Source organism: Lycorma delicatula, chromosome 7, assembly GCF_047948215.1.
Source record: "Lycorma delicatula isolate Av1 chromosome 7, ASM4794821v1, whole genome shotgun sequence".
In the NCBI taxonomy this organism is placed as follows: Eukaryota; Metazoa; Arthropoda; class Insecta; order Hemiptera; family Fulgoridae; genus Lycorma; species Lycorma delicatula.
In genome coordinates, this window is record NC_134461.1 from 33,336,457 (window position 1) to 33,349,896 (window position 13,440).

General features: G+C 30.7%; 1 protein-coding gene and 1 long non-coding RNA gene across 2 annotated transcripts in view; one reads left to right on the plus strand and one right to left on the minus strand.

The window, feature by feature from the left end:
* The window catches only part of LOC142327806 (fatty acyl-CoA reductase wat-like), a 35,510-nt gene extending 34,840 nt beyond the window's left edge, over positions 1-670 (minus strand). The window contains exon 1 of the mRNA XM_075371142.1: positions 393-670. Within this exon, the coding sequence (XP_075227257.1) occupies positions 393-599 (207 nt within the window). The 5' untranslated portion in view covers positions 600-670. The remainder of the gene's footprint in view (positions 1-392) is intronic.
* Positions 1-9,483, plus strand: part of LOC142328204 (uncharacterized) — a 118,927-nt gene extending 109,444 nt beyond the window's left edge. Inside the window, exon 4 of the long non-coding RNA XR_012757223.1 lies at positions 7,937-9,483. This is a non-coding gene — a long non-coding RNA (uncharacterized LOC142328204). The remainder of the gene's footprint in view (positions 1-7,936) is intronic.
* Positions 9,484-13,440: the final 3,957 nt, after the last annotated feature.

Consider the following 13,440-nt stretch of genomic DNA (forward strand, 5'->3'; position numbering starts at 1 on the left):
ATCAAAGGTAAATATTTTCAAAATATAAGTTACACGCAAATATTATAAATAAATAACAATGAATTAATATCTCTTTTCCTACTTAAAATACAATAATAAAAATAATAATGAAAAAATAATTAAAGAATAACTACATGAAATCGGTCTTTTATTAAAATAATTTTCACTCAGTTTGAAAGTGATCATTTTTTTATAGTTTTAAATTTTAAATATTATTATTTTTTACGTAAACCGTTAGCAGATCTATATATGTAATTCCATTTATAATAATAATAAATTCCCGTTTAATAACTCAAATTTAAATTCATGTCTAAGACCTAAAGTAACAAAAAATAAGTTAATACTTTTTCAGGAAAATGTTAATAAAAAAATTAGAATAAAAAAAAACTTACAAAATTATCAAATTGCTCTTTAAGCCGTTCTCTTTGATCTTTATCTTTTTTTGGTCGCACTATTAAGTATAACTTTTGGAAATTTTGACAAGATCTCATAATCTTTTCTATGATAACCTTACCTAAAAATCCTGTGCCCCCCGTAATCAGTATTGTTTCTTTTTCATAAAATTGTTGTATTGCAGTTTTTGGTAAACTAGTGTTCATGATGCTTTTTTAGGTGCTTGTTACACAAACGTTTATAAATTAAAGGTTTATAAACAATATGCATTTTTAAATTCAATAATGTGTATACGTTATCATATAAAATTGAACAATGAAAAATCATTGTTTTTTTTTCTAGAAAATAATGGGAAAAAATTTATGATTCACATTTTATAAAACTACATTAAAAAAAAGTATTTTATTTCCCATAATTAATCATTTAATTGCAGCTAATTAACGAATTAGCATTGTATTAAATGTGCATCAGATTTGTATGTATTATTTACATTATTTATTATTATACATCAAATATATTACATATTATTACGTTAAAAATGCATTGTAATTTACATTATTAAAACATACGCATGTTTAATACTAATTATTTAAGAGAAGCATTTTTCAATTTTAAGCCCACAAGGCTGGTATGGTGGTAAATTCGTTGCAAATTACTTGTTTAATTAAATTTTTATAAGACTGCGCTTCATTTATGTTATACATATCATCCTCATCTCATCGGGCCGTTGGGGAGAGGTTGCTTGTACTTCACTATTTCAAAAAATTGCAACATATACATTACAAATATATATAGATGTTTAAAAAAATTAATATCTTAACATAATCATCCTCCTCTATGAATCATGAGACCTTGCCGTTGGTGAGGGGGCTTGAGTGCTCAGGGATACAGAGTAGCTGGACCGAAGGTGCAACCATATCGGAGAGGTATCTGTTGAGAGCCAGACTAAGGAATGATTCCTGAAAGAGGGCAGCAGCTCTTTCAGTAGTTGTTAGGGGCGTGAGTCACAATGACTTAAACGGCCGTATCAACATCACTCAGTCCTCTGAGTGCTGCACAGCTGAAAGCAATGGAAAACTACAGCTGCTTTTTTTCCAAGAAAATGTGGCTCTCTGTATTTTCACATAGCAATAATGGAGGCGCCTTCCTTGGTAAAATATTCCGGAGGTAAAATAGTCCCCCGTTCGGATCTCCGGGTGGGGACTACTAAGGAAGGGGTCACCAGAAAATTAAAAAATAACATTCTACGAGTCGGAGCGTGGAATGTTAGAAGCTTAAAAAAGGTTGGTAGGCTAGAAAATTTAAAAAGGGAAATGGATAGGGTGAATGTGGATATAGTAGGAATTAGTGAGGTTCGGTGGGAAGAGGAAGGCGACTTTTGGTTAGGTGATTTTAGAGTAATTAACTCAGCGTCAAATAATGGGCAGGCAGGAGTAGGTTTCGTGATGAACAAGAAGATAGGGAGGAGAGTGGAGTATTTCAAAACGCATAGCGATAGAATCATTGTAATAAGGATAAAATCAAAACCTAAACCGACAACGATTGTTAACGTTTATATGCCTACAAGCGCCCATGATGATGATGAGGTAGAGTGTGTATACGAAGAGATTGATGAAGCAATTAAACACGTAAAAGGAGATGAAAATTTAATAATAGTTGGAGATTGGAATGCAAGCATTGGAAAAGGCAAGGAAGGAAATATAGTGGGTGAATATGGGCTAGGCAAAAGGAATGAAAGAGGGGACCGACTTATAGAGTTTTGCACGAAGTATAATTTAGTAATTGCCAACACCCAATTTAAAAATCATAATAGAAGAATATACACTTGGAAAAAGCCAGGCGATACTGCAAGGTATCAGATAGATTATATCATGGTTAAGCAAAGATTTAGAAATCAACTCGTTGACTGCAAAACTTACCCTGGAGCAGACATTGATAGCGACCATAATTTGGTGATAATGAAATGTAGATTGGGGTTTAAAAACCTGAAGAAAAGTTGTCAGATGAATCGGTGGAATTTAGAGAAGCTTGAGGAAGAGGAGGTAAAGAAGATTTTTGAGGAGGACATCGCAAGAGGTCTGAGTAAAAAAGATAAGGTAGAAAATGTAGAAGAAGAATGGGAGAATGTTAAAAAGGAAATTCTTAAATCAGCAGAAGCAAACTTAGGCGGAATAAAGAGAACTGGTAGAAAACCTTGGGTTTCAGACGATATATTGCAGCTGATGGATGAACGTAGAAAATATAAGAATGCTAATGATGAAGAAAGTAAAAGGAACTATCGGCAATTAAGAAATGCTATAAATAGGAAGTGCAAACTGGCGAAAGAAGAGTGGATTAAAGAAAAGTGTTCAGAAGTGGAAAGAGAAATGAACATTGGTAAAATAGACGGAGCATACAGGAAAGTTAAGGAAAATTTTGGGGTACATAAATTAAAATCTAATAATGTGTTAAACAAAGATGGTACACCAATATATAATACGAAAGGTAAAGTCGATAGATGGGTGGAATATATTGAAGAGTTATACGGAGGAAATGAATTAGAAAATGGTGTTATAGAGGAAGAAGAGGAAGTTGAGGAGGATGAAATGGGAGAAACAATACTGAGATCTGAATTTAAGAGAGCATTAAAAGATTTAAATGGCAGAAAGGCTCCTGGAATAGACAGAATACCTGTAGAATTACTGCGCAGTGCAGGTGAGGAAGCGATTGATAGATTATACAAACTGGTGTGTAATATTTATGAAAAAGGGGAATTTCCGTCAGACTTCAAAAAAAGTGTTATAGTTATGATACCAAAGAAAGCAGGGGCAGATAAATGTGAAGAATATAGAACAATTAGTTTAACTAGTCATGCATCAAAAATCTTAACTAGAATTTTATACAGAGGAGAGTGGAAGAAGTGTTAGGAGAAGACCAATTTGGTTTCAGGAAAAGTATAGGGACAAGGGAAGCAATTTTAGGCCTCAGATTAATAGTAGAAGGAAGATTAAAGAAAAACAAACCGACATACTTGGCGTTTATAGACCTAGAAAAGGCTTTCGATAACGTAGATTGGAATAAAATGTTAAGCATTTTAAAAAAATTAGGGTTCAAATACAGAGATAGAAGAACAATTGCTAACATGTACAGGAACCAAACAGCAACAATAACAATTGAAGAACATAAGAAAGAAGCCCTAATAAGAAAGGGAGTCCGACAAGGATGTTCCCTATCTCCGTTACTTTTTAATCTTTACATGGAACTAGCAGTTAATGATGTTAAAGAACAATTTAGATTCGGAGTAACAGTACAAGGTGAAAAGATAAAGATGCTACGATTTGCTGCTGATATAGTAATTCTAGCCGAGAGTAAAAAGGATTTAGAAGAAACAATGAACGGCATAGATGAAGTCCTACGCAAGAACTATCGCATGAAAATAAACAAGAACAAAACAAAAGTAATGAAATGTAGTAGAAATAACAAAGATGGACCACTGAATGTGAAAATAGGAGGAGAAAAGATTATGGAGGTAGAAGAATTTTGTTATTTGGGAAGTAAAATTACTAAAGATGGACGAAGCAGGAGCGATATAAAATGCCGAATAGCACAAGCTAAACGAGCCTTCAGTAAGAAATATAATTTGTTTACATCAAAAATTAATTTAAATGTCAGGAAAAGATTTTTGAAAGTGTATGTTTGGAGTGTCGCTTTATATGGAAGTGAAACTTGGACAATTGGAGTATCTGAGAAGAAAAGATTAGAAGCTTTTGAAATGCGGTGCTATAGGAGAATGTTAAAAATCAGATGGGTGGATAAAGTGACAAATGAAAGGTATTGCGGCAAATAGATGAAGAAAGAAGCATTTGGAAAAATATAGTTAAAAGAAGAGACAGACTTATAGGCCACATACTAAGGCATCCTGGAATAGTCGCTTTAATATTGGAAGGACAGGTAGAAGGGAAAAATTGTGTAGGCAGGCCACGTTTGGAGTATGTAAAACAAATTGTTGGGGATGTAGGATGTAGAGGGTATACTGAAATGAAACGACTAGCACTAGATAGGGAATCTTGGAGAGCTGCATCAAACCAGTCAAATGACTGAAGACAAAAAAAAAAAAAAAAACAATCATTTAGAACAAATTTGCACAAAATAATTAAAAATACAAAAACTAGAAGTATTAAATTTTCAGCAATTTCTTTATTAAAAGACCATTTTCATTATCTTGTAAGTAATGTAAAACTGAGATAATCTTTCAGCTAAAAAATTCTGGAAGGAAAAGTAAAAGTGTTTTTTTGATATGGGTACAAGCAATACTGATCTCACCAGACATATATCTAAGATTTCTTTTTTAACGTACTGTCGGATTGAATCATCTGATGTGATTCAGAATTTGGTTAAGGAATCTGAGTCCTTAGCCAAGAACTCAAAAAACAAAAACACAGCTATTTATATTTAGCGGTGCCTGAATGAAACCAATCAAGATTTTTTATTTGACTCTCTTGGTGTTAAGTCACCTGGTATATTAGTTCTTCCTTTTTTTATTATTCTACGATCACATAGAAGTTGGAAAATTTCATTTATGATAATACATCCAACAAAAATTCCATTTTATAATTGGGGGAAAAAATAAATTAAGTACAAGAAAGTAAGGGCTCTACATTCTCAGGTTAATTATTTTACATCTATTGCCACTTATTACGATTTTATTAATGTTACTGAATCACAAGTTTTCCAAAAAGGATTCATCTTTAATAGCAATAATCAATTAATAAACTTGAAATAAAAAATTATTCATAGCGTTTTTTATTTTTCAATATTTGTTTATCCATAAAAAATCTGCATACATAATACGACTAAGAGTTTTAGCAACTTAGCCACCAAGAATCTCTATCCTATAAATATCTAAATTAAGAAAAAATTAATTATTGCAATGTTACAGTATTTTTTTCTTAAAATGTGTTCTATTTTAACAGAGATTAAAATCGAACGTCAAAAAAGTGCCTTATTCAAAATTTTAAACAAAACTAAACTCAAATAATAAAAACAGCAATTAAATTGTAATCTTTCAAATGTGTAAAAGACTTGGAAGAGTACAAAGAATGAAACATAACTTTTTGCAAAATAATATTTTACTCTTTAATCTACGAAAGAATAGAACTTTTTTCATTACTCCATGAGCGAAAAGCCACAGGAGTACCAAATATATATTTAATGAAAAATTAGTGTGTGTATCAAAATTGTTTATTAATTGTGAAAATTCAATTACAAAAATATGTTGTAACCTAGTATTTTCCTGAAGTATTAGATTACATTTCAAGCATTATACAGATGATTATATAGAGTTTATCATAATTTTATTAAAGTTGGTAATTAAAAGCTAAGCTTATCATCATTATTAAACATTTATTACACTAATGTATATTTCAATCTAAATTATAATATCTTCTATTGGGAATCCCTCAAAAAATCAAAATGAATTTTCAACATACAAAATGTGATTCATGTCTTCTATCTTTAACTTATCCATGTGTTAATATTTATGAATGGGGAATCTTTGAAGTGACATTTTTTCTTAAAAAAAAAAATAAATTATGTACACTTTCACTAAACAGAATTTTTCCATATAACTCAACACAATAATTCGGCTTTAGAGAAAGAACCTTATCTGTTGTTGTATTAATTAATATTATAATTGTAATATTGTAAACAAATAGTGTGTGATGAGTTGAAAAATATCAAACAATTTGATTAAATTGTTGTTTCTCAGAAAACAAATGATCTGTTGTTTCTGTTTGGTATAAAGTTTTCTAAATAAATTGAATTTCCAAACAGAGCTGTCAATTCATTCTAATGGATGTTGAGTTAATAAAGATGAGGATAAAGTTAACAGATAAAGTGAATAAACTGTTTTCCGTCAGCTGAAAACATGTAATTTGCCTAGCAAACTGTTGTTTTATCAATAATAATACACTGTTAAGCTAACTGGCAAGATTGAATAATCTCAAAAACCAAATAAATGTTGTTCTTGAAAATACTGTAATATTAAAGTGCAGAATAAAAAGATCATAAAACTGTCAAATCTTGTGATAAAATGAAACATGGTATTCGCTGGCGTCAACCAAACCAGCCTGCTCCCAGAGAATTGAGAAAAATATTAAAATGAAATTGTGTTTGAAACTGAAAAGCAAGCAGTTTAGCAATGTGTGGAAAAATAAGTCATGAACAATAGGTTTATCAAAGGTTTGCAACAGTTTGTACCAACAGTTGATTTTTTCAACAAACACTTCGTTTTAGTTTGTCAGAAACATCCACCTCTACTTTGGACAAAGCCAATTATCTTTGCTGTCACTTAATAAGACATTTCATGATCCTATACCCAAAACCTAGGACTATGTAAACTCCCTTTGGATTTTAAAAAGAAGCAGCATATTGTTTATTTGGCTCCTCGTGAATTAAGTCATCAAACCTGTATTGAAGGAAAATAAATAGTGAAAAGTGTTGCTGTGACAGTCATGCAGTACATGATTGAAATAATTAACTGCAACGACTTGTACGCAGCCAGCAATATAAATATGATAAATAAGACAGGTTGAAATACAATTAATTACTGTAATACGAAGCTTTAGCAATTTAATGCTGTATATTATTACTCAATTCATAAATAATGTATATGATACATATTAGTAATTCAGTAAATGAAAATTTAGCAATGTGTCTGCTTTTGAAAGAAGATCCATTACGGTACCAAGTTACATTAAGATAATCTCAAGATTTACTGGATAAGAATATAAATTAGATTATCTTTACACATGCTATCAGCAATGTTTTAATAGGCTATTGCATGAATAAAAATAATGCTGTGAAAAATATAGTCAATAATTTAACTTAATAATAATTTTAAATAGTTAATAATTGTAATATTAATTATAATTATTAATTAATTATAGTTGTAGTTAATTAATTTTTTTCCACATTGCTAAACTGCTTGCTTTTCAGTTTCAAACACAATTTCATTTTAATATTTTTCTCAATGCTCTGGGAGCAGGCTGGTTTGGTTGACGCCAGCGAATACCATGTTTCATTTTATCACAAGATTTGACAGTTTTATGATCTTTTTATTCTGCACTTTAATATTACAGTATTTTCAAGAACAACATTTATTTGATTTTTGAGATTATTCAATCTTGCCAGTTAGCTTAACAGTGTATTATTATTGATAAAACAACAGTTTGCTAGGCAAATTACATGTTTTCAGCTAACGGAAAACAGTTTATTCACCTTATCTGTTAACTTTATCCTCATCTTTATTAACTCAACATCCGTTAGAATGAATTGACAGCTCTGTTTGGAAATTCAATTTATTTAGAAAACTTTATACCAAACAGAAACAACAGATCATTTGTTTTCTGAGAAACAACAATTTAATCAAATTGTTCGATATTTTTCAACTAATCACACACTATTTGTTTACAATAACTATTAACTTCAAACAAGTTCTACATGAGCACCTTTTTTGACATGTGAAATTTATTTATTTTTTTTTTTTTTTTTTTTTTTTTTTTAGGTGGGGAATCTTATTATGGACACTCCGATTGAGCGTGTCGGGACTCACAACAGGTTCCGCTTGATGTTACTTAGCGCATGCATGTGTCCATACATATGAGCTAAACCACCACCCCGTCATCCTCCTTCCGTAACCGCAAGGCATTACTTCAGGAAAGGAGCGGCTTTCTCATTGTGAAGTGTGATTACTTACGCTGCCATCATTGGAGATGTCATCACCAGGAGTGCTGCCTACTTTATAATTCCGGGACGATCCCACTTACCCAGGACCTTCCAGGAGCTCCGCAGGCAGCCTGTCCCCAGACCTTAGCGCCAAGACATTACTGTCTCTCTTCCTTTCCTAGCGTCTTCTTGGGCTCGTACTTTCGTCATTACAGTACTGGCCCCGTCCGACACTGCTTTCCAGCTCTTGACAGAAGGGACCAAGATCCTCTGATCCCACTCTTCGAGATCCTCAGGCGAGAACAGTCTGTCTATTTTCATCTTGGTCACCAGTGTTCCTCTCTCAGATGAATCTTGGGCATTCGAAAAACACATAGTATGCTGTTTCCTTGATGCTCTCGCAAATGGGACAAAATTTGAATAAGTAATCCGTGAACCCTCTATGCCGAGATGAAACCTGGCTTAGGGTGTAATTCATGTCGCTATGCCTCCTAGATATCCATTTGGCAATATCGTTGGATTAGTTGGAGAGCCCAGCGACCTTTACCCTCGTCATTCCAGCGCCTCTGCCATACTTTAGTGTGTGCTTCCCTGACTCGCGAAGCTTCATGGCACCGGTCTTTGAGTGACCCGCCTACTTCCCAGGATCTTTTCCTCACATCAGCAAGCAAGTTGATTGCCATCAGACCTGCCAGAACTTCAGCCGCATCCTTGGATACTGTTCTGACCGAGGCCTGACTGATGACTGTGGATGTAATCAGTTAGAGGGTCTAAAGACGACCTTCGGTAAAGCCCCTCAGGGCTCGGAACAGAGGGGGTGGTGTGGCGATCGGTAATGTCACAAGGTGAGTGTCTTCCCCCTATGGGGTTGGGATATCCTGTAAGCAAAACAAATCCTGAGGCAGGAACGCCTATGCACCACTGATAACCTCTTGTTATTTATCGCAGTGTCCAGCACCCCAAACTGGGGCATCATACAATAATATTGAAGTTGTTATACTGGCTGTTAAGATTCATTTGTGTTCTTTGTCCTCTTGCTTAATGTAAATATCTCCTGTCATCTTCTTCTTTGTTAATGAACCAGCTGATCTCAATTATTGTTAGAATTAATTATATGAATTTACCTTCCTTTAAGATGTATTAGCAACAACATCACTAAATTTTTATTGTTCTAATTAGACATGTTTAATATAAATTATAAATGTGAACGTAACTAAAAACATAAATTATTATAATGTTTAATTAATGTAAATTTTGAAGGTAAATAAAGGAAGTGATTATTAATAATTGGTTATCTGATATTACTTAATACATACAGTTTACACAACCAAAAATTACTGTGCGGCTGAAATTGTACATTATTTTTGTTGCTCCGGCCTGGATAATTAAATAATTATGTGAAATATCAGCTACACGTGAAGTTCTAATATTGTAATATATATAAATACACTGCAGGTTGGAAAATTCAATTGTCAGTGGTGATCTTCAATAAAAATAATAATAACTTATGAATAAACAAAAATATTTTGGAGTTTTCTTCACTACATTGAATCTGGGTTCGTAATTTACGTTAACACCATTTTTTTATGTAATATTTGTATAATTTAATTTTACTTTGTTTTTTGGCCATATTAGTTATTATAATCATTATGGATAAAGAACAGTTATTAAGACAAAAAAATCAATTAAGGCTTCAATTACAAGAATTGGAACATTCGCGGATAAATTTGACGCATCACAAGATGCGCTTTGCAAATCAAATTACAAAATCTGCTTGATTTGCACCACAAATATGTTTCCATTCAGATACAATTAGAAATCAATGTTGATGATGATAGTTTATTTAGATCGATAACTAGTCTAGGAAAATTTATGCAACATAGAATGTAAGTTACAACATTTATTAAATAGTCAACTTAAAGTAAATAATCAAGAACATTCTGTAGACATAGATATTAAACAATTACAATTGCAACCTATCAGTTTACCATTGTTTAAAGGTGACATTCTTGAATGGCCTTACTTTTTTAATATATTGAATGATTTAATCCACAATCAAAATGATTTAACAAATATTCAAAAATTACATTATTAAAATTCATCGCTAAGAGACAAAGCCTTAGCCATTATTAAAAATCCTCATTAACCAGTTATATCCTTTATTACTTTTTCAGTTACATGCCATATTTCATTTTTTCTATTTATATTTTTGATGGACCATTTCCTTCCATTACTTGATATAACAAGTAAATAGTTCTTAATGTATTCAATACTTATATAATAAATAAATATCTCATTCAGATCAGTACATTTATTCTGTGATATCAATCGTGTCAGGAGTGAGTAGAAATGCTATTATGGACAATTAAAAGGAAAAGACCAAACAAAACGTATTTATACACATTAAACAAAGATGCAGAAAATTCAGGTTCTTTTTTCTTAAAATGGTGTAATTTAAAAGCACATTGACATAATAATTAATACTAGTTCCATAAAAAAAAACTTTTAACTGTATTCTTAATAAATTGATGAGAATATTTGTTTAATGGATCAGTAGCTTATTAAAACTGATTACAAAAGCATAATAAAACACATTCTATTATGCCAAAAATTGTGCTGAATTACACAAAAATAGTTCTGTTGTCTTGTTTAATAGAGACGGATATATATTTTTTTTAATCAAATATAAACACTCGAATAAATTAGTATTTTTATTTATTAATAAATTATGTACATAAATATTATGATTTATGGATGCCAAACTGTGCTTTGACAACTACTTTCTTACTTCAAAAATGTATTATGACTTTTTAAAAGGAGCCACAAGAAATGATATATTTCAGATCAGAAGAATATGCTCAAGCATAATAAATAATTGAAAATGGTGACAAGCTCAACTTATACCATTTAGAGTATGAACCAAGTATTCAGGTGCACTATTTAAGAGCCAGAATAAACAATGTCACATTGTTATAAAACTAATGTAGACAAAAATATTTTCCTTCTTTCCCCTACTCGAGCAGGCTGCACACCAAAGTTTGTTTTGTTTCTTTCCTTACCAAGAAATTAATTAATTAACTTTGCAAGTGTACTATATATTCTTGCAGAATGGGTCAACATGTATTCATCACTTAGTAGCGGGGGCTGTTCAGAAAAAATATATAGACTGTTATTAATTAACATATAAAATATTATATATTGAAATAACTATTTAGTGTTAAAAAATAATATAAAAATTAGTTATGTCCAATCATTTTACACAAAAGGTCTTAAAAAACATAACCTTTATTTTTTCTCCTATGAATTGTTATAAATACATTGAAGAAAGACATTGTAAATTCTGGTATTTATTATTTTAGTCATTCATGTGTGTAAATTACATTCTTTTGAAATACTCAAGTAGTTACAAGTTATGATAAGATGAAGAAGAAATAAACCATTACTTCACAGTGCTTCTTAAAATATTTTGAATCTGAATGATACTTTTCAGTGATGCGTCACAATAAAACAAGCATCTACATGAAAAAATATTTTTTCTTCTGTATAAAATGAGAAGACAAACGCTTAGATTGTTTTCTATTATTTTGTTTTCATTTGATTTTTATAGCTTTTTATTAATCAAAATTAAAAAAATTGGCAGAGTTGCATAACTTACCTGATGAAATCGATTAATAAGAGCTTAAGAAATACTTAAATGTTATATGGTCTGGGAACCAAGGGGGTTCCCCTTAACAGATAGATAACTACTTAGGGGGAAAATTAAATAGACCCTTAAAGTATGTAATATCCAAGTAAATAATTTCATTAAAAAAATGTATATATTCAATTCTTTTAGTATGATTTTAAGGTATAGGACCCATTGTGAATATATCTTCCTACCATGTTGACCAATTGTGCCCAAAATACAATGGCATCAATCATAACCCGCCGGGTTAGTGGTTGAACTTATCATTGCAAAATCAATTGTTGGAGTCCTTGTAAAGGTAGTTGCTCTTGTATGGATTTGTGTGCTATGCAGAAGATACTGGTGTCCTTTGTTGGTTGGGTTTCAATTAAACACATGTTTTTTTGGATTACTATGATGTTTTATGTATGTATCTGCTCTGGCAATTAAGTGATGTTCTGTTTTAAATCTAATATTAAAGGAATATTATATACAAATTTACAGGTATTTTCTACATGTATAAATTTTAAGTGAAATTCAATATAAATGTTTACTTAACAATAAAATGTTAACAGCATAGCATGACACTCTACCTGTCATTTTTAACTTTGCTAAAATATGGGAATTGATTTTTAAATGTAGCTTTGAATCTTCGTATTTCATCCTTACTTTTCAAATTTCAACCTTCAACTTCAAGGATCATTGAACTATCCCTTTTGTTGTGGAGCTACCAAATAAGTTTACTGCCTTCCCCACGATCTACTCCATTATATAATTTCTTTCTTATTTTGTTTTCTATAAAGAAGTTTTATAATTTCTCTTGGGATTTTAAATGCAACATTACAATCTACACTTTCTATAATATTTATGTAACACTAAAAATTGATGTTGGCTGGTTAAAAATACAAATTTTTAGTAGACAACTTCTGGAGCATTGTAAATGTCATACTAACAGCATCAGCTAATATATAACAGAAAAAATAATAACTTAATTTTTAGTTTGTCTCCTCCAGTTTGCAATGATCAAAACTGACCAGCATTATTTCAGTTCAACATTAATAAACTGTGTGGGTGTATAAAAAATTAGTTTCCAAAACAAATGATAATTTATATATTTTAGATTCTGAATTTGGTTTTTATCCATTTATTTTTTGGAAAAACATTTATGTTAAATGTAAAACACAGTAGAATGCATCGCATAAAATAAATAAAGAGTATTTTCTTATATCAGACTTTTATTACTTCAAAAAAAATGATAAATATTGATAATTATTTTCCTTATATTTAACAATCAGTCAATATTTGTCTTCTCAAAGTACGTTAAACAATTGAAAATTTCCAATTCAAAGTATTTTTTATCCAGATATCAATAGTATAAGATAGTATAGATAGTTTAACAGATGTTAAACTAAAATAAATTTCTTATTGTTATTATAATTACATATTATATGTAATTATAATTACAGTGTTATTAATTACATGTTATTATGATTAATGTTGTTATAATTACATAAAATCCATATTATTGTTCACTTTGAACAATGTTGTATGTTGATATCAAAAAATGATTTATTATGAAGTTAACTCACTGCTGAAACTTGTAATGTATGTCAAGTTGCTGTAATAAAATTCAGTTTGACGACTAGGAAAGTTTTTACATCTATTCTTTAGAAGTGTAA